The 26,735-nt window shown below is 32.3% G+C and overlaps 1 protein-coding gene across 1 annotated transcript in view; it reads right to left on the bottom strand.

The window, feature by feature from the left end:
• LOC148272612 (uncharacterized) overlaps window positions 1-26,735 on the bottom strand; it is a 303,353-nt gene that overhangs the window by 223,464 nt on the left and 53,154 nt on the right. The window contains 1 exon segment of the mRNA XM_088239811.1: window positions 25,569-25,746. Within this exon segment, the coding sequence (XP_088095937.1) occupies window positions 25,569-25,746 (178 nt within the window).

The following is a 26,735-nucleotide window of genomic DNA, read 5'->3' as shown; positions in this document are numbered from 1 at the left end:
TCGGGCTCCTCTCTAGGTTACGCATTATTACGATGGGCTGTGGCTGGGCTTGTAAAACACGATACGTGCAGTCGTGTATTTATTTTTGTAGTGTTCTCGTGTGAACTGCGGCCGAATTTTGCATTGTCTTAGTGTTCTGTTACACCAGAAGACAATATTGTCATATATATTTTACTGTCCACGTGCAAACTACAAAATTAGTATCCGGGTAAGTATAGCATTCTCAGTTTAGTTCGGTATACCACACGTGTCGCATTATATGATGTTACTCGTACTTATGACGTCGAATCGTTAAGACATCTAATTGCATGAATATGGAGAGGTTGATCTCTAATTAGAGCTTAAACATTCCGGACATCACATAACACAAAACTATGTCAACGCGAATATCTTAGACTTCCGGCAGTTTACCCTAAAATTACCCTCTGAATCTAAATATAAGAACATTCTGTTTCAATGAGGTACATGGACTTTTATACGAGATTTTCAATATATCACAAAGCAGAGTTCAATGACAAATTTATTTTGATTTTTTTTCATTTTTTAGATGTTTCAAACTAAAAACTTAACTTATTAATGTATTACAACAGAGATGAAGAACATTTTACAGAAGACGAGGAATTTCCTGGGCTTGTGACCTAGCATTGGCTGCTTAGAATGGCCACTTTACACACTGTAATATTCACCATTCTGCGTATATTTGAACATTCCTGCATTTCTTCGATTCTCACACCTTGTATCGTCTTTGAGGTACTGAAACTTGGCTGTCTTGTCGAATCAAAAAGTAGAAAACAGTTTTTATTGAAATTTCCTTTATTTTTTTGCTCTGCAGAAGTTCAATAGTAACAAAAAGGGCGTAGACGTCGACTGCGAAGATAAGACATATTAAAGTAAAGAAAGCGAGATTCGTATGCAAAGACAGAGTATACGGTGTTCTATCTTCTCCACCTACCCCCGCGAACGGCGCGATTAACACTCTCCACTGGTCTAACTAACTGTTTGACTGTCTCTATCTGACTTGCAAATCTTAATTATTAAGAGCGTTCTTGTTCATTATACAACTGTCTTAAAATAATAATTAGACAAATTATATCGACAAGTATAAAAAAAAATGTTGAATATTTTTTGTAGATTAATTATATAATACAAAAAATATTCATGTGCATACGCGATAAGACATTTTCAAAAATAAAACAAAAATAATAAATGTATAGAAATCTACTTATAAAAGGTCTAAATACATATTTTGATCTTTATGAAGTTGAAGAGCTGAAACCCTAACCAATCAGTAGATGGGAAAATTGGAGGAATATAAATGTTCAAACATAGGCAGAATGGTGAATGTTACGCTGTGCGTAAGTGGGCAGCCCTTCTATAAAATGTTCTTTGTCTCTGTCGTAATATATTCGTATTTATAATTCCTAAGGGGGTTGAATCCGGTTCTAGTCTAAAAAAAAATTTATATCCTCAGAATTTGGAAAGACACTGGAAAAACACCCAACTTAATCGGATTAGCCATTTTCGAAAAAGCCCTACAATATTTCAATTCAATTCATAAAACCGTGTCATTGATTTTTTTTTTATTTTAGAATTATCTTCACTCAAAAGTATTCCCGAATTTTATCCTTGGAATGTAGCACTAAAGAGATCATTTTGTAATTATTGAAGTGTCCCTACTGATTGCTTTATCCTTTAAAAAGTCCTTCTTATAAATTAATCGAAATGGGTTCATGTTTGCTGTATGGAAACCAGGAATACGAGTCTTGTAGACTTTAGCTAGAATCAATCCGTTTATAAAGCATCTGCTAGAGAGTGATAGAAAAACTATATTCAAATTATCCACCAAACTGCTCTCCCATCTCATACCTATATATGTAATCTAAATGTTCTGCCATCCCATACCCATATATGTAATCTAAGTGCTCTGCCATCCCATACCCATATATGTAATCTAAATGCTCTGCCATCCCATACCCATATATGTAATCTAAGTGCTCTGCCATCCCATACCCATATATGTAATCTAAGTGCTCTGCCATCCCATACCCATATATGTAATCTAAATGCTCTGCCATCCCATATCCATATTCATTAATGTATGTGCGGAGTTCATAGTCTATTGATCGATGACATACAGAGGTGCAAATATCTCACCTGAAATAGAGCGACTACCGATGAAGCAAATCATTATTTTATATTGAACACAATACAACATAATGTGCAAGATCAAGAAAGTGGGATCAACGTTCTGTTCTTTCACGCCATGGGGATATGTAAAACAAAGGAACGTGGCCTATAAGGAGGCGTGGTTACTCCCAGTCAGCCCAACAAGTCAGCTTAACGCAGTCACTCAGTTCCACCATGTAATTCAAGTGCAGCCAGACCAACTCTTCATTGCCATTACTCTCGCGCTCCACAACAAAATGTCGGAACTTATTGAACTCTTATTAAATACACTCATTTAAACAGCAAAATCGTTTCTTCCGTCCCTCAATAAATAAATTATAAAACTGTTTGACATTATTTTCACTATCTGCGAATTCAATTTAAAAAAGGTATTTGTTTTTATTTATTTATTAATTTACATGCCCTACGGGCTTTTACATATATTAGAAATTACAATCATAAGTATGTAAATTAAGTTAAATTTAAAAATAACATAAGAAAAGCTAAAAGATACAATAATAACTAAAAATTAGGAAATGTACCAACAAAGGTATAGAGTACATAGGAAAATATTTAATAAATTTACATATGAAAACATACACACATACATATACATACATATAAGTTTATACATTATTATAGAGATACATGAGAAAAAAAAAGTAAATAAAGAACAATATTAAGATTTAATGTACGCATAATGTACAGTTTAATATGGGTATTTGTATTTAATGTACGCATTAAGAAATTTATAGAAAACTTCTCTATTCTGTAAAGCAGTGGTCCCCAATCTTTTTGTCGCCGCGGACCGGTCAACGTTTCATAATTTTACCGCGGCCCACTAGGAGGGCGGGAGGGAAGACACATGGTTTTTTTATTTATTTGGTTTACAAACAATGAAAAAATAATACACAATACATATAAATATTGAAACAATAAAATAAAAAAAACACTACCTTTTTTTCATTAATTATGAGTACGTGTATTGTAAACACTAACTCAATACATATTTATATAAAATGAGCAAAATAAATGATCAAATTGAATTTAAATTATTATAAAAATTGAAATAAAATTGCAAACATTATTAGAATTAATAATAAACACGAATAAAATACGAATTTCAATAAATAAAAATGATCGAAATTAAATTATTTAAAAAAAAATTCATTAATATAAAACTATTAAATGATTTTTTTTAAAAAAGCCATATATTTGCATAATATATAATAAAAACATAAGTTATAGTGACAAATAAAAGTAGAAAAAAACACAAGGTTTTTGGGAAAAATGAAGAAAAAATATAATATAATCACAATGAAGGATTATTAGGTTTCAGATATTTTTTAAATTTTCTTTTGGATTCATGGGTATTTTCAATATTTTAAAGGTTCAATGGAAAGTTGAAAGTATTCTTTTTCAAGATTTAGAAAATAATTTTGAAAACGCCCAGGGTTTAATATTGGTATTTTAATGTTATTCTGATATCTTACAGATATATTACTTAAAAGTTATTTATTTATTTTCTTTCAAAGTTTTGATGTTAAAGGTAAATATGTGTTTTTATTTAATGCTCAATAAATGAAAACCCTGAGCTTGCTTCATTGAAACGAGATGGTTCCGTCTGGGGGTAATAGAAGGTTATGGTACCCAAAGTTTCTCGCTTATGTTCAGTTTATTTCTTTGTTTAGTTTTGGTTCACCTATGTGAAACGGGGTTTTCTGCAGTGCTGACTGACTCTGACTATCTATATAGAGTGTCGGAAATGGCAAAAGGGATTAATTTTCAGTCATTACAGCACTATGATAAATTTTAAAGGTACTCGTATGTTCGATTTTTCGAAAGTATTTTTGATTTTTAAACAAGTTTTTGCGCGGCCCAGTACCATGTGGTCCACGGCCCGGGGGCTAGAAATCACTGCTATAAAGGACAGATCAGGAAATCACAATGAAAAAATGCTTATCGAGAGTTTCTATGGGATAAACAGTTAGTTCAGCAAATAGGATTATATTATTATGAAGCGAGTTTCATACTCGCTTCAATAATCAATATTCTGGAGAGGAATAGAAACAGAGAAGAGGAAGTTAAGATTCAAAGTGGACCAAAGTACCGATATTGAATATATGGTATTACCGCGGAGCATGCGCTAGTGTGTCGCCATACCGACGGGATCCTGATCCTGTACACGGCACAAGAATATCATGTTCCAATTCCTTACTTTTATTATGGAAATGTTCTACGTTACTTTATTCCAGTGTCAAAGATATTTTTCGATTGAAATCAGTACCCAAGTACTATGCAATGGTGCAGATAATCGTCGATTCATAAAATATTCACGTGGACTTTGGCAACGGATATTTTCATTTCGTGTCACAGAATCAATATTTTTCAAAATTTGTGTGCGTTTTATTTCTTGAAGTTTTGAATCGATTTTCTCTGTGTCCACACGCATAAAAATACAATTCTGTGTGAAATAGAACCAGAACCCTGCACGAATATATTTTGTCGAGTTGATGCTGGCGTGTATTATCTATTCAGTGATGCTGGCTATTCTCAGGGAAAAATCCCGAAAAGGAAATCAAGTGAAGAAAATTCCGTCTCGTAGTGTATTGGTTGGCTCGTTTGCTTATCAAGCTTGATGTCCGAAGTTTGTTTCTTAGTGAAATGTTTGTTTTAAGATGGTTTAACATTGCAATATTTCGCTTTTCCTGGACTGGCACCGCAAGTGATCACCTTACCTTCCTGTCACAGATGATCAAGATATGCTGCATTTGATAAAACAATGTAGCGCCCTATGGACCACTAGGTTTGGAAAAGTGAACGTTAATAATATGATGATAGTAAAAAAAAATATATATCAATAAACCATAAAATCGAGCTAACGTATTTGTCAATATGAATTTCAGGAAGAGTTGATTTTATAATAAAATTAAAATAATAACTATTTCTCTGGGTTTGAAATTTTATAATATTACGAAAATGCATCCACTGGGATCATAGTCGATTACTCGATGATACACATAAGTGCAATGATTTTCCCTGAAATATAGAGCAACGACCGATCGAGCAAGTCATCATTTTACATTGAATACCATACAACATATTCTGCAAAATTAACAGTATTGTACCTAAAGCGTCCGTCTACATAAGAGCAACGTCTTTCAGTACAATAACTTCATTCTTACCATAGAGACATGAAAAACAGAGGAACGCGGCCTATAAGATACCACAAGGCGTGTTAACCCAAAGAGTCAGCCCAATGAGTCAGCCCAGTCCGTGCAACACATCATCGCCGCTACGACCTTGCTTCAGTTCCGTATATTTTTGCCATATATTCACCATACGCATTAAACATCAACCTCGTGTCTTTTGTCAATCTTCGACTATGGGAGGAGCTCCAACTCCTCGCAACCAGCTAAACCCAACTCATCCATAGTATAAATCAATATTAATATTATTAACGACAATTTAAACACTATACAAAACAATGACAAGAAGGGTGAGATTTATATAATAAATTACAATGAACTTCCATCAAGAATTATTATTAGAACACACATAACAATATGTATGATATGTGTGCCCTACTTTAAAAATTTAAATAAAATAAAAAAATAAAAAAAATTCACTTACAAACTTAAATGTTTGAGATATATATATATGTATATATATATGTATGTATGTGTGTGTGTATATATGTATAAATATTTTTAATTAATAATGTATTTTATTATATTTAATAAAATCAAAATAAAAATAAATAAATTTATAAAAAATACGCATTGAATTATTGTATACGTACTATTCCTCAGAACCTATATTATTTATTGAAAGTAGTAAAAGTAAAATGGAGAAATGCGCCTCTAAGACCTTATTGTTAAGTTTCTGTCATAGTTCCAGGAAAGGAATAATGGACACCTTTCGGAGTTCGCTTCCACAAGGATAACTTTGCCAACTACTTAGGGAATTGTTGAACTGCAGTGTTATCTACTTCGTGCTTGTTTCTCACGGCCCGTTAGCCACTGAAGGATCATAAATAGGAAGGCAATTAAAAGAGAAGCATTTTCTTGGAATAGTGAGGAATAATATCCTTCAGAGACAACCATTTTGTTTCACAAACCATTAAACCGTGAACGACATCTAAACTTCGTTAAAAGAACAAATTATCACATTGAAATCAATTAAAATACACTGTTTTCTATATGTTATCAACAACATTGTCACGAAAAGTCGAAATCAACTATAACTGGTCGACGTGTAACTTAAAAAAATAATAAATATATACCTTAGTGTAAAATGACAAAAAACAAATTGATTATTTTCGTTATTAATAATAAATTTGACTTAAAAAAAGTGCCATAAAAATAACAGATAAATATAGTTCAAGAATATTGGCCAAGTTAAAATCTGCGAAAGGCCGAGTTCTTTTGCACGGCGAGGAATCGATTGCCTCGGGTTCTACTCTACACTTTCACGGACAGCGGCAATGTTCTCAGCCAATTTTGCGTTTCTTGAACGTATGGGTGTTGGTTGATTGATTTTCAAACCGGTCGTCTCAAATTTAACTACCAAACGTTGAAAAAAAAAGTTTGTGAAAAGCCACCACGTCTACCGTAAAATGGGCGCAATGCGCGCAACGTTTGCCCTAACGAACACTCATTTTGATATTGAAATTTCATCATTTGAACGTGCTGTTCAATTGTGTAACTTGCCATGATGATTTGGCATAAGTAATTAATTAATAAAAAAATGTTTGAATAAATTGACTGTATATTTGTAGAATTAATCTGGATTCCATAATGCCTGTCTAAAATATTAACTTGTTTTTCCTTTTCTTTGTTATATTGCTTCTATTATTTTTCACTGTATGATTATTGTTTTACGTCATTTGATTTTTAAGATTGCACATTGTCTGTAAATTTGTTGAATGAAAAATAAAAATAAAAAACGTTAGCGTTTTCAAAATTAAAATACTATCACTGATCACCTTACTTTTCTGTTACAAATGATCGAGGTAGGCAGCATTTACTTTACCAATGCAGTGCCTTACGCACCACTAGATGCTGTTTAGGGTTTATGATATTATGATAATAAATATTATTCATCGTGTAAGTACCTCTACATAGTGTAACAGGCACTTGCGCGACAATTGCAAAAGTATTGAAAAATGAAAATAGAAATCCAGAAATCGGGGAACGTCATAATAATATAAAGGTAAGCGCTGTGAATTTATCTTTGTGTACTTTGTGGATATGTGTAAAAGTGGGTATGTGGGTGTGTGTGAAGCGGGTGTGGATGTAGCCGACAGTTTATGCCGAGCAAAGGAAAGTGCAGACACGGGGACGGAATAAAATAGCGAGCATTAGCAATTATAATTCCCGACGAAGCTTTAGGGATTCCAGTGCACGGGACACGAGACACGGCTCGCTGCAGGAAACTCTCCATTTATACTCCGCTCGATGTTCAATGTTACCCCGACTTATAGATTCTAGCTCCGGCCTCGGGTGGAGAGTGGAGAGTGGAGACGCCTAACACCTTCTTTACATTATTACGTAGACACGTCATTTACTTTTCAGAATAAATTTCAATTTACATATATGATACGATGTCACTGATTACCGTTTCCTGATTTCCCGATTTTCCTGACTCCGAAGCTGACGCTCTAAGTCAGTGATGGGTAACTTATGACGCGCACGTCAGAAGTGACACGCTCGGGTGACACGCGTCGTTTACGGACGTCTGCGCACTTTTGTGAGACCTTATTTTCGGCGTTAAATTATACTAAAACAAATAAAAGACACGGACAGACAGATAAATTTTGTTTTGTTTGCTATACTTTCAATGTGCGAAGTACCAACTCTTTATAAAAGATTTAGCATTTACTACAACAAAATTTAACCCTACGAGAAAGTGGATACAAAAAATGTTTTTTTACGAGCGGTAAAAGTAAAAGCATTTAATTGTACGGTTAAGTTTCTCGAAAATGTACCAAAAAAATATTAAACATGGTTTTAATATAATAAGCTATTTTGAACGACGTCAGTAGTTCTTGTCAATCAACCAATCGACGATAGAGTTAACACGTGTTGTGATAACTTTCCGGTTTCCGGAAAGCCATTTTGGTCAACGTTTGGTAGATTTTGACCGCCAAGGGGCTCGGACTTATTTACTTACTTACAAAGCTACACAGGCTCCCTTATTAAGGTATTTACTAAAATTACTTTGATAAGGTATACCTTGATGCTTCTTTAAACTTGTGTAGGTTTGAAACCGGTCTGTAAAATGAATAAAAAATGAGTTTTTGATAGAGAGCAGTTTCATTTTAATTTTAATTATAATGAAAAATTATTAAAAAGTTGATTCTACAAATATAAATTTTATGCCTCATTTAATTAAGAGTTTAAAAAATAAATCTATCTCCCGTTTTAAGAAAAACAAAAGTTTGTACAAAAATCATGATGGTACACCATATATTCTTTTTCCATTAGAAACAAAGATTAATAATAAAAATATCATGACCTCACTGGGGTTACCCGTGCCGGGAACACTTAACAATATTCTTATAATATTTAACTTCTAGTTTGAGTATAATCAATCCAAAATTATTTACTATTCAAATAATTTGAATTAAAAATCATAGAACCATCATGATTTTATTAATGCAACAAATGCAGCGTATATTCATCACTTATTACATGATGGTAATAAAAAACTTTTTTTCCTTATTTGACCCGCCCAGGAATCAAACCCGGGGTCTCGAGAGTGGTTGAAAAACGCGTCAACTATTACGTCACATAATTATCTTTTCAGGATAATCATGAGTCGCACATTTCATTTCCTGAGAGTAGCTATCGAGTCAAAAACACTTGTCCAGGATTCTGGTAACGAAATAATTTCAAAATGTTTTGAAAATGTCCAATTGTTTTAGACATGATGAATTTCCTCCAAATGTGGATGTTCAAATACAGGCAAAATGGTGTATACTAAACAATGTGTAAAGTAGCTACTTAAACTGCCCAATGACAAGTCGTGAGCTTTGTAAAGTCTCGACTTCCGTATTCCCATTTCAAAAATATGTTCTCCCTCGTTTGCAATAAACGAAATTATTTTTACGTAAGCAGTCCGAGGTAAACGCATAGTATCTTTTTTATCTTAAAAGATAGTTTGTACGTTAATTGAACCTTACTCATAATCCTGGTATAAAGTTACGCCTAAGCATAGTGGTAGAAAAAGAATGGGAATCCTATCTTTACTCTTCCACTATATTAAGAATGGTAAGTATTCTCATTCTTATTATACCACTATGACTAGGCTTAACTTTATAGCAGGTTTAAAAGTAGGGCCAATGGAAATATATTATGTTCTTCTCTTCTCAGGTGTTCTATCATGGTACAACCATGTTTTTATGTTCAGGAGCGTGTTAACAAAGTTTAAGGACTTAAAATATTTGCAAAAACAAACTGTGGAGAAGTTTTACAGGAAAGCATTTACAGGAATACGCGAAGTTTTATGGATTACGTAAAATTTGTATTTAATGTCTTTAAAACATTAAAGCTTGTAAGTGTAAATTCATGCTGCAAATTTATTTTTATTTATTATAGAAATAAAAAACGAGTGATAATATCTTTATCTGAGAGGATCTATTGTATTGTAACTGAACCCGAAAAACAAATTATTATTTTTTTAAATAAATTATTATGAAAATAAAACTTTTGTAGTATTTAAATCAAAGTTTTTTTTTCATATTTATTTAAAAAAATTTTTCACCAACGTCGGAGAGACCTGATATGGCACAGAAAGAAGAAGAACAAATAAGTAAAAAAAAAATAAGAAAAAAATATATATTTTATGAATTTCTGTAAAAAATATGTTAGTAGGTATTTATTAATAGTACCGTATTTTTTATATTAGCAAATAATTTTCCTTTTAATTCTTATTTGAGTTTTTTTCTTAGTGCTGTATGTTTTCTTACTGTCCTTTACCACTAATGTGGCGAGTAGTTACTATACAAAAATTAGTTCTGGAAAAAAGTGTTCTTTATTTTTTTTTTTTTTTTTTTTGTTTATTAAGAAAAACAAGAGCAATACAAAAAAATATACACAACATTATAAAAAAAAACATAAAATAAAGCCAAATCAGTTTTCCACATAAATACAATTATAAAAATCCAGTTCAGTTAAATATAATTTATAGAAGTGCATGTGTGCGAGTTTTTTTTTTGTGTGAGGATGCGTGTGTAAAAAAGTGGAGTGTGGTTTTGGTAAGTATGTGAATATGTGTGTGATTGTATATGGGTGTGAGGGTAGGTTTAAGGACAGGGTAAGTGTGTATTTGATATGAGTGAATAGAAACAATTAAAAATTATAATGTAAAAATATATATATATATTTTTTTTTATAACGAAACATAATTTTTTTCAAATAATAGTTTTTTAATTTTCGTTTTAAAAGTGAGTTTACTGCAATTAAATATGTCTATGTTATTGAAAAATAAATTATAATTACGCGTCAAGCGAATCAGAGGAGAGTTCTGTGCATAGTTGGTGCGAACTGTGGGTACATGGAAAAGAGATAGATTCGTGTGACGGGTGCAGTAGCCAGGTACGTTAAGGGCCAACAGAAACCAGAACAGGACTATCAAGACGTCCATTAAGAATGTCATGTAAAATACCCATATCTAATAACAAACGACGATCCACGATGAGTGCTCTCATGCAACCGCACCTGAAAAAGGAGATCGAGTGAAGAAACATTTGCAATGTAATGTAGTGGTTGAATCTATCGCCAACCATGTTTGCGGTCTCAGATCGATTTCTGAGAAGGTTAGTTGGTGAAAAAACCAAGCCGGGAATCGAACCCGAGACCTCTTGCACGGTAGGTAAACGCGCTGACGCTTCGAGGTTGATGTAATACGAGGGTTGCTACTTAAGTTTTGAGATATGGCAACACCAGTGTAAATATGTCGAATCTGACATTGTCATCGTAAATTTTGCCATTTTTAATGGCAAACGTACTCAGAACGTTTTGTCATACGAATGATATTTGTGTTGTTTACAGATACTTTTAAAGTTAATTGAGAACATTTTCATTCGATGATTTTCTATGACCTTCAAAGTGGATTAAACCAACATCAGTTGACGATAAACTCGTTGTGACTTTTGGTGATGAAGCACCATCTTGAGCTACCGTGTTTTCCTGGTTTTCTGAATTCAATCGTGGTCGCTACTTTGTTATAGGATAAATTTCGTGAAGGTCGCCCAAAATCATCTGTTGTGCCAGAAAAAATCGATGTTTTGTGTGAATTGATATTGCAAGGTAGTCATACGATATGCCGTGAGATTGAGGCATGCTTTAACATTAGTTCCGTTTGCATACAATCGATTTGGTCGTCAAAAATATTTGTCCGCGTTGGGTACAGCATAATTAGACAATCGCTCAAAAAAAGGCTCGTGTCGATTGGTGCAAGCAAATAATGCTAAAAAATTCAATCATGGTACTTCAAAAGACGTTTATGAGATCGTGACAGGCGACAAATCATGGATCTATGCATATGAACCCGAAACTAAACAACAATCAACTGTATGGATCTTTCAAGACGAGCCGAATCCAACAAAAGTTGTTCGCGCACGAAACACTTCGAAGCAAATAGTCGCCTGTTTTTTCGGAATAACTGGACATTTTGCCACCGTTCTATTAAAGCAACGTAGATCGGCCAATTTTAAATGGTACACCACCATTTGTTTGCCAAAAATGTTCGAAAAAATAAGGGAAACCAATCGCAGAAGACGAATTATTCTGCACCACCACAATACAAGCTGTCAAACATCATCTCAAACAAGTGAATTTTTGAGCATTCAAAACATCAAATTAATGGGTTATCCGTCATACAGTCATGGTTTGGCACCCAACGTTTTTTGACGCCTGAAAAAGCAGTTGATACGTTTAAACCACATGTTTTGGAGGTACCTCAATTGGACTGGAAAAAGTGCTTCGAATATTGGTTCAAACGCATGCAAAAAGGTATTAATCTTCAAGGAGAACATTTTGAAAAACAATGAAGCCATTTTCGATTAAAAATATTTGTTTTTACTTATCTATCTCAAAACTTATGTAGCAACCCTCGTATGTTAGTTGATTTATTCTATTTTATACACGCCACCTTGCAACAAAACATTGGTAGTATAACAATTCTATACAATCATTTTAACCACCCGAAATAGATTCCACTACATAATACTCGTGTAAATATAAAATATGCAACTACTACCAGCTCTAAATTCAATATTTATTTAATGATACTACAAAGGGCCGAAAATTACGTTAATCCACACTTCATTACTTTATATTACGTCGCTTGACACAGAGGCTTTACACCGCATTTCCTGATTGAATTTCGCAGAAAACGCTTCATCCAATATCGTTATTGCAAAACACAATAAATTTGCAGTAGGTGTTGGCACTATGCGGTTCAATTTTATGACTAAAAAAACTAAACCACATTAATAACTGATCATTCAATTAGTAAAATAAATATAAAAAACTTCGTTTTTAACTAAAAGTTTATCATTTTTTCTACGGACCAATTTAATGCTATACAAACTTATTTATCAAGGTATACTTAACGAATGAATTTTGTCCTATTTTATTTTATCAATGTTTACCAAATGTTATACATATATGGAGCTTATAAATCAATATTTTTGTCTTGTAAGGATGGGATGCATAATGTGAGATGGATACGATCTCCAAAACTAGACAAGAGTGGACTTAAGAAAATATTCTTTATTTAAATCGCTTTTCTTTATTTCTAAGATTTTTCTAGTTCTCTTATTTTATTTTTTTCTTTCAATATGAAGAACTTTTAATCTAGTCTTTTTTGAAATCGTGATTTTGTTCTATCAGATGGATAAAATTCATAAGTTAAGTAAACCTTGATAAAGCAACTTATATAGTTTTGAAACCGGTCAGTACAAAAAATGTTGTTTTTACATTTATTTATTAAATTAATTACAACAAAGTAAGTGCATTAAATAGAAATTTTATTAAAGATTAGAAGTAGTATATCCCACTATTTTTTTAGATGAGAACTTTCAATGTGCTTTAAATAAATCATAAATAGTAGACCACACCTAATTTTAATTTAAAAAATCAGGTTATTTATAAATTCATTTACTGTCTATATGACTATGCGGATCACCGTGAAATCGCAATTCGAATAAATGAAAATAATTTTTTTCATACTCTCTTTTCCTTTTGAAGACTAATATAGAATTGTTTATTTATATCACACATTTACTCTTAGAATATTAAAAAGCCACAGGCTAATAGAGTCGCCCATACAAACTGAAACCGTTCCATGACTATCTACCACAAAGTCAGCAACAGTTTACAGCAATAACATGTTCAATAATAACACTGACACACTAAAACAAGTTGGTACTTAGGTATCTAGGTAATAAATATTTTTATATTATAATAAAAGTTATCCCCATAGTGTAATTGGTACACATTATATATATATATATATATATATATATATATATATATATATATATATATATTTACCGACATATTGAAACTATTGTATACATTCTATAATTTGTTTTGTTTTTATGAGAAAAATAAAATAAAATAAAATAAATGAAATGGGCCGTTAGTACTCAGATCGAGAATTTTAAGGGCAAACAGAAACTGCCCATTACGCGTTTGTGGTTAGATAAAAAACAAAAAAACTGTAACGCCTTTTTAGTGAAATCTCTCGTTTACTATATACCTAGGTTTTCTTGGGGTGAAACAGATTTTCCACCCTTTGCATTCTATTACCGCAAATGAAATCTTACTCCGGCGAATATCAGTTCCTAGCATAGATTATCTCTATATTCATAGAAACATCCGTGCTGGATAGATTGTAATACTCGCTCCTGCAGTAGCACTGTGGAACTAGCAAACTGGAAATACAATACGGAATGAAATTCTGAATGGAATTCCATCCCTCACGAGGGGTTGCAGAGAAATGGTGTCTCGACCAACTACGTATCTATTTCTCTCTTACGCTTGATTATTCCATATTGTCGACTCAACACATTCGAATTTACATATTTTATTTTTTATTCATTCATACAAATACATACATATTACAAAAAATACAATAAACGTATCCCAAACTCTATGAGTTGAGTTGAGACCCAACACAATGGAAAGTGGAAGCATGTAAATAATTAAATATTAGCAAGAATAAAAAAAAAATATTATTACATAAACATACATGACATTACAGCTTAATAGGTTATAAATATATGCAATATCTCGCAGCAGTTTCCTGCAATGGTCTCTATCCTTAGACAAAATCCAGACTTATACACTCCTGAAAATGGCCTTCGTTTTGGAAAACTTTAATGTTCGTCCAGAACATTTAACACTCTTAGGGCCGCAAAAGAGAAATTCCTATGAGCAAACGTCGTACGTGTTTTTAGAATTAAACCATTCAAATCACAGGAAAACCTCGTACGAGCATTCGGCTGGGATCTACTCTTGTAGCCGCATGACCAGAAATGTGTCAATGACTTTTAAAAAAAAAAGTCTTTTGACCAGTACCTTCATGGATTGGAACAATGTCTCAGATGGGAAAGTGGGGAGACATCGAATCATCACTCTTAGTATAATTTTTGTACGTTTATTAGGGGGTTCATGATAGACGCAGTGTAACCTCCCCAGCCCACAATTCCATAAGTTGCCACTGACTGAAAAAGAGCAAAATACACAGTTTTGAGAGTGCCAATGTCCAAGATGTTCCTTAGCGAGTAATAAACTAAGTTATAATTACGTATTTCTATTCTACTCCTCCAAAAAATAAAGCTAAATAACCGAACCAATGGACATAGATTATTTTTATAAATCTTAATTTTTCGAAACAATTATCTAATTTCTAAATTTGTCGCAAAAGAGAGGAAAAACATTTTCCAGAAGAAAATATCGAAATCTTGGCATTTACAAGGCTTATGATCTGTCGTTGGCTGGTTTAATTTGCCACTTTATACACTCTGAGATATTCATCATTCTGCCTATTTTTCAACATCCTCATTTCCTCAACTCTTCCATCTGTTGACTTTAGTGAAGTAAAAGAGCTGAAACCTTTGTTATGTGGGTCAGATTCATCCAATTATCCAATACTTTACCTCCAAATGTAAAACTTGCATTTTACACAACGAACAGTATAAGTATATTTTGTTAAAAAATCATCACGATAAAGTCCGTAATACATTATAAATGGCAAACCGATAAAATTGTAATGGGAAAAATTTATTGCAACAGAGATGGAAAACATTTTTGAAAATGGAACATCTAGCCACTCATGGGGCTTATGACCAGTCGTTGGCTGGTTTATGTAACTTTTGTATTTATTCATTTACACACTGTGTAACATTCATTCTGCCTTCGTTTTTTTAATGAATGTTAATGGTTATTATTTAATTTATACAGAAAAAACCAAAGTAAACATTTATGTTAGATAAAAAGAACACTTTATGATAATTATTATAACTTTAATATAGAAACTAGGTAGAAGGTTCTACAAAATGAAAATAAAAAATTCGAAATAAAATGATAACAAAAAATAAGATGTAATAAAGTATTATCGGTCTGGTCTGATCGATCATCTTACCTTCATGTAACAAAAATGATCAAGATACGCTACGATTGGTGTACCAATGCAGTGCCTTATGCACCGTTTGGTGGAGAAAGGGTATGATGATGATGACAATAAAATAAAAAATATTTCTAATAGTTCACTCCTGTTTTATTTGAATAAGGCAAATGAACGATACATTTTATCATCATCATATAAAACATTGATGTGTATGTACGAGTAAATAGGTATTTGTGCGGATGTTAGAGGACCGGCAGCTGGCCGGTGTAGAGGAGCCAAATGGCCCGCGACGGTGGCACGCTTCTCCACTCAATATCTGCACAGTACCCATGTGCAGTGATCATGTTATTACTATTTTTTCGTTATTATTGTTATTATTTTCTCTGTGTATTTATACATGTATGCGTACATATATGCATACATTTGTGTGTATGTATGTATGTATGCGCATATATTATTTTAGATGCCAACTACTGTAACTAGAACATAACATTAAAATAATGTGAATGAATGCCTCGACACGGGTTACACCAGTGAGGTGTTCATATAGAAAAGAAAAGAAAAGTTTTATGTAAAATAAATTAATAAAATATTACGAAATTCCCCCCTCACTCCATCCACAAACACGTGATACAACATGTCTCAATGACTTTATTTATTTATTCCTTTTGTATAAAATTTAGTTCTGTTAAAATTATAAAAAAGGATAATATTAATTACTAAATTAAGCCCTAATAAGGAAGTTTGCGTAGCATCGAAACCGCTCTTTAATAAAATCAGTATGAATTAGTTTTACTTTATGCATAAACGTTTTTAATTACAGATTACTGACAAACATTTGCATATAAATACACATTTTCTAACAGAAAGTTTGTTTTTACTTTATAGACAATTAAATATAACTCTGATAACTTTTCATTGAAATCGGGGCCCTGATCGCGATTAAATAATGGCGATGGTGCATAAATGTCGATTTATTTACTAAGATTATAAACATAATATTTGAGTTTGTCCAAATGTTTTTAGACAAAAGACTGGATTTTACCCCCTCGGGAGTCATTAAGATTAACAAATTACAACAGGAATGGAGAATACCTTAAATAAAGGAATATGGAAGTCTAAGCATTTACACGGCCTATGTTTGAACTTCCATATTTCTTCAATTCTTCCATTTGTAAAATGGTGAATGGTACACAATGTGTAAAGTGGCCACTTAAACCAGCCAATGACAGGTCATAAGCCCTGTAAATGCCTAGACTTTCATATTCCCTTATTTAAGGTTTTCTCCATCACTGTTGTAATTCGTTAAGATTATTAACATTGGACAATGTTTTCTAGGTATGAGTAAAATTATTTCGTGTTGAAAATAACTACACGGTTTTTATCACAAAAGTGTTTAAGGCACAGTTTGAAACAAGTTACATTCAAAAGTTAACTGTTTTCAATGAACTTTGAAATTAAATCAAAATCTATTTCTAGGCTTCTTCGTGAGGAGCGGGTAAATAAAATATCTCTAAGTAATTGGCAATTGGCAGAGAATTGAAAAAAGGCACAGTTTCCGGGAAAATATTGCAACAGTTTTCTAAGTAGGGCAAGTCTGTTAAAAGATTTTACATTTTAGGACGAATGCAACACGCGATACTTTTGCAATTTAAGGACAAGAAGGAAACAGGAAACATGTATGGTAATGTAGGTCAATTAGAAACACTCAGAAGACAAAGAAATAAGATGTCATGAATTGCAATCTATATGAAAATACGAGGAATTAATTGAATGTTGGAAAATAGAATTGAAATTTAACTATCTGAATATCGTACCCATTCCGCACCGCTAATCGTGCATATGGCACTGCATTGGCATACCAATCGTAGCGTATCTTAATAAATAAAACAAAATTAAAGTAAGGTGGTCAGTCTTACGCTTCAGGTACCAGTCTAAGGGTTATGCAATATTTTAGTGTAAAAACACCCTTTCAAATAATATTTCATATTAACCATGTCGGGAATCGAACCCGAGACCTCTTGCATGGTAGGCAAATGCGCTGACCATTACACTACGAAACCGACTATCTATATAATATTATAAAAATGCTACTTATAAACGTTATTAAAAAAAATAAAACAAAACCCGTTTATCTTAAATTTAAATTAATGTAAAACAATTATTGTAATCAGATATTTTAAATGGGAAAATAGCGTCTTATAATTAGAAACAAAGAAGAAAAGGCACCGTTCTTGACGTATTGTATTATGAAAATGGCGCTTTATAAGTTATCCATAATAATAACACAATGACATGTGCATCTACTATCTCCTAAGACGCGATTAGCAGTGAGCCAAATGTTTTACAATAATTACCGATCAAACAGAGAACTATGGATGGTAAATACTTCACTTGATATCAGCTAACATACCTAAAAATATTTCTTACTTGAACTCAAAATGTAAATAGTTTCTAGTTTTTCAACCACCCATGCGATCTGTGGCTGCAGGACATAATATAATCTAGAATGTATTCGTAAATGATTGCTTATTAATTTAAAACATTGTATTTTTTTTGTACAGCTTAAATGGAGGCTAGATTTCTAAGCGCCCGTGCGCTCTGTAGTTGCGCGGCGTGTTGGGATGCTTACTGTACTCCGTCTTTGGGGTTGATTTTCAAAAAAATCCGCGCAATTTACTATCCTACATAAATAAATGGATGGATTGATAAATAGACAACGAACATTTTGAAGAAAAAATTGACCTCTTTACAAATTTTGCAACGTTGACAGAAAAAACATTAATCCATACGGCTTCATTTAATACCAATATTAATTGTATTATTCCATCTGTAGATATTTGTCAACCTGCTAATTAAATGACAAGGCCTGTTAATGTCCGTATCATGGGTAACCAGGCAAAAGTAACTTACCCAAAAAACATTATTTTGAGAAATTGTAATTTGAAAGCTTGGAGACCAAGGTAAAATCAGATTTTTGTGTTTTGGAGGTTTTATGTGTACATCATAATTCATTCATATCTTTTTAATCAATTCCATTACAGCCTTTTCCTACTGATACATTAAATAATATGTGGGTCCGTAATTGGAAGCTAAAATTTATCTTTAATTTTATCTACAAAGTAAAATTAAGATTTCTGTATGAAAAAAATAATAAGTTTACAATTTTTTTTTCTAAACATGTTTAATTGCATGTTACCGACAAAGATACTTTGAATTTTTATACAAATATAAACATTTTCGTAAATAATTATCGACGTTAGTTTATACCGTCTCGATACGTATCGATGAAGATAGCGTTCGTAAACGCGGCCCTGGAAGGTTTTTAACTCTTAAAAGAGTGTGGTAAATAATCCCTTTGCACGTGGTGATGTAACACCGTGTTACCACTAGTAAAAGATGGAATATTCTAAAATTCAGATATTTGAAAAAAAAAATCGGAGACATATTGTTTAATAATTCTTTTTCCATTATTTATGCAAATAAACATATAATTTAGCCATGTTTTAGCAAAATAAATAAATAATCACAAATACGCCGCTCATGTTACGCGCGTGCGTCTCCCATCACTGTCATCAACCGACTGAAGACTGAATCTGTTTTAGACAACAAGACAGCACCCGCTGCAGAACAACGTCTCTGTTTTTTTTGTTATGTCTTATATCTTTGTGCTCTCTCTTTATAAGGTAAGTGTATAAATGTGTTACTGAATTAGCGGACATTCATTCTTTGCGTAGCATGGGTAAATATTTTTTGTGTGGACATTTAGCATAGTTATACAAATTTTAATTTCTACATCAGGTGTGAAAATGTCCACTTGAAGATTACAAAAAACACGAATTCATAATTTAAAAAAATAAGAGAGATATATCAAGTATTGTGTTATATGTCGACTAGTGTGACATCACAGCCACACAAGGGTTAATGAGGCAAGGTGGCCATTATTTGCTTTAGTGACATTTGCTTGTTTATAATCTGGACAATCCAAACTATAAGGAAGAAAATGTTAGGAATAATTATGTTGTGGTAAAAAAGTATTTTTTGTTATGTTTTTTTTTATGTTTGAATAAATAGTAACCAAAAGTCAATAAGTAAAAACATTATGAGTTCGAAATTGTGACGTTTTCCATTTAAATAATATAATTTTACGCTTCGAATTATTTATGTAACTCGAAACTGTCATTTTTAGGATTATTGATTTTTTCCCGAGCGGCGACGATACATTTAATTAAGTATATTTCTTTTAAATATTTTTTTGATTTTAGTAGTAGTTTAAAACTCCTACCTACTAGCCTACGGCGGTTTATGCGTACCGAATCATTAAAAAAAAAAAAATGATTAAGATTTTACTTGAATCATTATTATAATAGAAAAGCAGTTCCGCCAAGAAATACTAGTAAAAAAACTCAATCTGTTAAAATATTCCACTTATGTTTTTGCGGATTATTGAAAAACGAATATTTACACCTATGTATAAAAATATTTTGAGAAATTTTCAGCCCTTTTTATATCGGTATACAACGCAAATAGAACGTAAGTTGGCAGACGTCAGCGTCATGGCCGTGTGGTGAGAGTGATCGATGGTAGCCTAGAGTCTGGAGTTCGAGCCCTTAAAGTCTGCGTGATGAATGAGACTCGGGACGCCTTGCGACGCGGGAAACAATATTCTTCGGTGTAAACATTTTCTTTTTTACTGTGGAATCTGAACTATTCATACAACTTGTTACATAACAGCGATCGCTCGTTCTATCTTTCAAAACTTAAATAAAAAAAACAGGGTTTAAGTTTGTCTAAATGCTTGTAGACAGCAAACTTTGAACAAATTCAAGAAGATGTATAAAAATGAAAAATGTTTTAAGGCGTTGCCGAGTAGGTGAAATAATTCAGTCAGATGAATCTCACCCTAATCAATAAAGGTTTCAGCTCTTTAACGGTAATAAAACCAAAGAAAAATTAAAAAATAAGACGAAATATGGATGTTACACAGTGTGTAGAGTGGCTACTTACATTAGCCAGCGACAAGTCATAGGTCCTGTAAATACCTAGGCCTCCATAGTTTGTTCTCTTAAAGGTTTTTCATCTCTGTTGTAAAATGCTCATCTTTAAATAATAACTTGGTTAAAAAGTTAACAAAGTTAAATCATTTTTCATCAAGATAAAGTATTATAAATCCTACATAGTTATGAAAAATATTCATCATCATCGTATCTCTTTTCACACCCAGTGATGCATAGGGTACTGCATTAGTACACCAAATGCAAGAAATTGTCTGTAACAAGAATGTAAGGTAATCAGTCTTATGTTAAAGTTACAAGTCCCGAAACAGTAAAACATTACAGGGGTAAATCACATTTTAAGCTAATAATTTACTTCGACCCTGCCAAGATGTTTTTAATTATTTATTTTTTTGAATAAATTATACAGTAAGCCCTTGCGGATTTTTAAAACATTGTACAATTTGTTAATTACACGTATTAAATATCTATAAGACGCACTCATTTCTTTTATTTATTAAGTACTGTTTTGCTCCTCGGGTAAAAGCTGACTTTTTCTTGTTTTTTTTATTTCCTCTGTAAAAGCGTCGTATAGTTTAAGTCCCCGATTTATGAATCTTTCCTTACCTTGTTTTTGAACTTTCGAAAGCTTTCGTATTATGCAAATATCTACAACTGTTTTTTTCATTTTTAATTCCGTGTCTGTAAGGTCATTCAACATATTTTTTACTCTTAAAAGGCTGTGGTAAAAAATCCTTTGCGCGCGATGATGCAACATGATTTAACGTTCTATTAGTTGAATAATTCTATTTACATAATTTAAAAAAATTAACAATACAATATGGCTCTGTTCTAGCAAAATTATTTTTAATCTTACATGCGAGTAAGATAACCGGCTCCCGCTCAATACCAATAACCAACTGAATCAGTTTCACAAAAACACCGGCCACAAAACAGGGCTTCTGTCTTTTTTGTTATGAGTTCTGCACATCTTCATGCTCTCTCTTATACAGATTTATTGCTGTATTAGCGTCACATTAATTCTTGGCAAATCAAGAATAAATATTATTTTTGTATTAAAATCCTGCATTATTCAAATTTTACTTTCCAAATCCAGTGTGAAAATGTCCATTTGAAGATGACAAAAAATACGACTTTATCATTTAAAAAATAAGAGAGAGACATTAAGTCCTGTATCACATTACTATTAATTTTTATTGAGGATCATATTACGGCGCCCTCCAACATACCCGAACATATCATAACAGTTCCAATACATGAAGGTGCTGGATATGAGACAACTGTACCTAAAAGAAGCACTTACACACTTCTGGTCGAACAATGAGGAGAGGTCTCAGCAAAATGTCCGTACGAGGTTCTTCCAGAGCATAAATTATATCAAACCAAAACCCGTACAACTTTCGCTCAGAGACATCTCTCATTTATCGCACCGAGAGTGTTCAATATTTTGGAAGAGCGAATTAAGCTCTCAAGGATAAAAACTAATTTCAAGAAAAGAGTTAAGGACTGGATTTCCCTTAGTGGAAGGGATTTGAGTAGGAAACTCCTCGTTGAATTTTCGAATATTTAAGTTTACTGTTTACCATATTGATGAGCAATATATATGTTTTAAAAAAATACTTTTTTTATGTTTCTGATCCTATATTTGTGGTGATATACTAATGTGTCTGTGTCAACTAATTGCTCGTCCCATCTCAACACATGACTTTTAGTCCCATGGAGCTGGGACTTATGTCTCAAATAATGTACAATAAAGTTATGTATGTAAATAAATAAAATATGTAGACTTTTAAATGATTGGGAAATTTATAAAAATTTGGTCTTATTAGCTTTAGACTAAAAAAGAGTACTCGTAAAAATAAAAATTAAAAGTGCACGTTCCAGTTTTCAGAATATTGCACAAAAGTTCAGCAAATTTCTAACAAACTTCGTCTCGAGTAGTGAGTGTACTTATACAATATAATCTAGTCTGTTGTTCTAATTAGGTCCTCATGCTTGCGATAAGACTGGTCCAGAGTAACTGGATACACACGGAGCGCTACTGTTTCCTCGAACAATGCAATCAACAATCTCTGTTAATTGAGATTAGTGCAGAAACTGCACTACAATGGGTATCGGAAGGCATTGAATTAATTACTTTATAATAAAGTGCACCATACGCCATAAGAAGAACAATGACAAACATTTTCCGTATAAAACAAAAAGGTTTTTTCGTTATTTAAGTGGCTACAGTAAAATGTTTCTTAGATTTTTAGTTTTTTTAAGTGTACCAAAATAAATCCCCTGAGGTACACCGAATAATACATACGAAAAAAAATTGAAAGACTGACTAATGCTTTTTTATTGCTGGTACACATTGGTGACCTCCGTGGTGTAGTTGTCAAGACACTTGACTCACAAACGGAAGGTTCTGGGTTCGATTCCCGGTGAGAACCCAAAAAAATAAATTTGAATTTTCACGAGCCTGGGTGTACTGTGCTGTAATTTATCACTGTAATTGAGCCTCAAGACCTGTTTTAATGCAAAAAAAGTGTTTAATTTTATTAATTATTTTTTTTTCTATTTTATATTATTTATTTGGGAAAAAACAACAGTTTTTACATATATTGTATACAGAAAATAAGAATATACGAGTATATAAACAAAAATTGTGAAAACAGTCAATATAAATTTTCCACAGCAGTGTAAGCTATTGATAAAGTACATTATCGGTATCAAAATAAAAGCAATTTAACAATTAAGAAATGTTTAGCACTTAGAGGTTGCAAATAAAACTAAAATAAATATATTTATAGAATACATTAATAAAAATAAAGTCAAAATAAATACATAAATTTAAATTTAAGAAATAAGAAAAGAAAAAAGTTATATAAATATAATGTTAAAGGTATAAAATATAATAATGAACATACGAGTACATATATATTTACCGATATCGTATAATTAAACGGGTGTACTGTCTATAGGGAATCTTTTATATTTCATATAAGAGAAAATGTCTGCGTGACCGGAGAGAACAGTATTATAATAATGACATTCTCTAAGGAAAAAGTAGTTTTTCCTCGAGTTAGTCCTAGGTACTGGCAAATTAAATGTAGCATGGAGTCTTGTTCTGTTGGTTACAAGATATTCTAAAGAACTTGTAAGTAAAGGGCAGTCTACGACGTTGTTCACTAGTTTAAACAGGAATATTTGATCTGCAATCACTCTTCTATACTCCAGAGTTTGAATCGAATTTTGTGTACAGTGAAATTTATATTTTATTAATTTTATGAATTTCTTCTGTATCTTTTCGAGGTTGTTAATATATATTTTATATTGGGGATTCCATATAATTGAAGCATATGTGTTTTATAGCAATATAAATGTTTTAATGTTTTTGAAGTCATTAGACATACGTATTAAAAAACCTAGCATTTTGTATGCCTTATTAATAATCCATTAATGTGAATATCGAACACAAGCTTGGAATCTAAAATTAAGTTTTGTTTTTATTTGTTCGTATCATTACCTATGTTCTTTTATAATCGATCCCCGGAACTCAAACATGATAGAACACCAGGCCAACCACCGCGCTACGATGAAGACTTTTCTCTATCAGAATTCCTTTGTCAGGATTTTTACTTTACAGTAGTGTCCAAAATTCTGATTCCAATTCATGAACAGAGCTGTATTCTTCACCCACCATTCATTTGCATTCATGTTTATTTATAACAATGTGAATTACATTAACCCTTGTATAGTCAATAATGAATATTATGTATTGATTTTATCAGTTTGTCTGTGTTAATCTAATTTAACAGTGGACCTACTTATTTTAAATAAATATTTTACGACTATTTAAAAAAAAAAAAATTAACATAAACGGCAATTTTGTGCCTTATACAAAAATTTATAATACTTACATATTTGGCTTAATATTTGTTTTTTTTTAAAACATAGATTTTCCTTATACCCAAGATTTATAAAAAAATGAAACCTAAAAATTATACAAGATTTTTACATTTAAAAAATTAACCAAAATATTATACGGCATATTCAGTAGAAAGTTTAAACAATACAAGAATAAATGTAAAAAACAAAATTAAATAATAAAACATTCTAAAGTAATACAACAAAAAAATCATTAGTACTGTTTCATACAGCTGGGCAAAGTGAATAAAAAACTGTATATATTATGAAATGAATGAATAAATAAATATAATTACCATTCACCATCTTTGAAAAGTTCAAAAGATTTGTTCTATAGGAACAATACCCAAAACTAAATATATCAGATACGTGGGAATAACTATTGCCGAGTTCATTAAGTCTGTTTAATACGGCATTACAAGTATACACTGTTCGTGAATTGTTACTACAAAACGGTGGCACCTGTCTAGTCACTCTTCCAGGCACCCTGAATTTGATGAGAGATACTAGTTCGGGGCAATCCCATATTTAAGTTACAATTTTAACTATTGTTAGTATTTACGTTTTTTTTTTATTACTGTTATTTTCCTTCAATTAATAAAATAAAATAAAAATATCAGTGCGAACACGTCCATTTGAATTGTCGAAAAATTAAGTTCTAAGTATGCGATCATAAGAAAATACAAGAACAAATTAACTTATATTTGCGATTGTTCAATGATATTGGATTAATATGAAGGTACGAATTAGCAATTATTTGTCACATTCTCGAAAAGTCGAGAATTCCGCAAATATCGGTCACCCCTGAGAGTCTCCCATCTGTCGACTTACCGGCCGCGTGCAGCGTGGCGAGCAGGTCGGCCAGCAGCGCGGGGTCCTGGCAGGCCACGGCCACCTCGCCCGCGCCGCGCAGCTGCAGCGCCACGCCGCCGTCGCCGCCCGCCGCGCCGCCGCACATGAGCACGGCGCGCGGCCGCAGCGCGCCCAGCCCCAGGCGCGCCCCGGACACCTGCCACAGAGAAACTCACACTTAATATCATTCGTTGACTAATGAACTAACTTACCCTATCAAGATTGGCGTTTTGTTAAATTATTAACTTATGAGCTAACTGTCACAATTTAAAATGTTGGATTGATAGTGACAGACAAATTTAAAAAGTCCTTTAATTGCCCCCAGGCACGTCTTGGAGACCTGTCACGGAGAAACTTACATCTTTACTCATTATCATGACTTGTTGACATACAAGGAAATTAGATTGTTAGTGACAAATAGAAAACTGTATTTTTAATGAATTGTCTGTTCATAAATGCTTAAAATTTACTTTTGCAATTTTCAATCTGAAACGGGGTCTATACTATTAATATGTAGATTTCTAGTAGCATATTTGTTAAAACCCGAAGCTTTATAAATTCGGGATACTTCGCTATCACTCGGAAATACGTCTCCCGTTCAGGATGTTTCGGAATCACTCGGGCTCTTGTTTGAAATAAATTAGTACTGATTTATTTAGTAACGCCACTATATCGCTTCTAAATAACGCCTGCTAACATCACTTAACATACATATTCTCGTTTTCATTGGAGTATCTCGGGCTACGTGATGTTATATAAAAGGATTTTACTTGTTTCGATTATTACCGGGGTGGACAACGTGTCAAGTATTTCTATTTGACACGTCTACTACGTGCCGAGTATTTATGATTATACAACCGAGAAATTGAAGAAGGCTTTTAATCTCGTTATCAATGCACAGAACAATGGCCCAGAACTCTCCACTTATACGTTTAGCTCGTGAGTATAATCTGAACTTCCCCTTATTGACTCCTTTGATTGTAATAAATAAACATTTAAAATGCGCATTTTCAAACACCTATTTTTCTCTTATACAAATTAATCTCTTAATTTTCTATTAACAAAATCTTATTTTATATCTTATATTTCATATTTAATATCTTTTTGACACTTGTGTAATAATATGAATGAATTATGTAAAACCTA

The sequence above is a fragment of the Micrasema longulum genome, unplaced genomic scaffold (genome assembly GCF_059751315.1).
Source record: "Micrasema longulum isolate JH-2025_06_02 unplaced genomic scaffold, ASM5975131v1 h1tg002274l, whole genome shotgun sequence".
Taxonomy (NCBI): domain Eukaryota; kingdom Metazoa; phylum Arthropoda; class Insecta; order Trichoptera; family Brachycentridae; genus Micrasema; species Micrasema longulum.
This window is presented reverse-complemented; position numbering and strand designations above follow the sequence as displayed.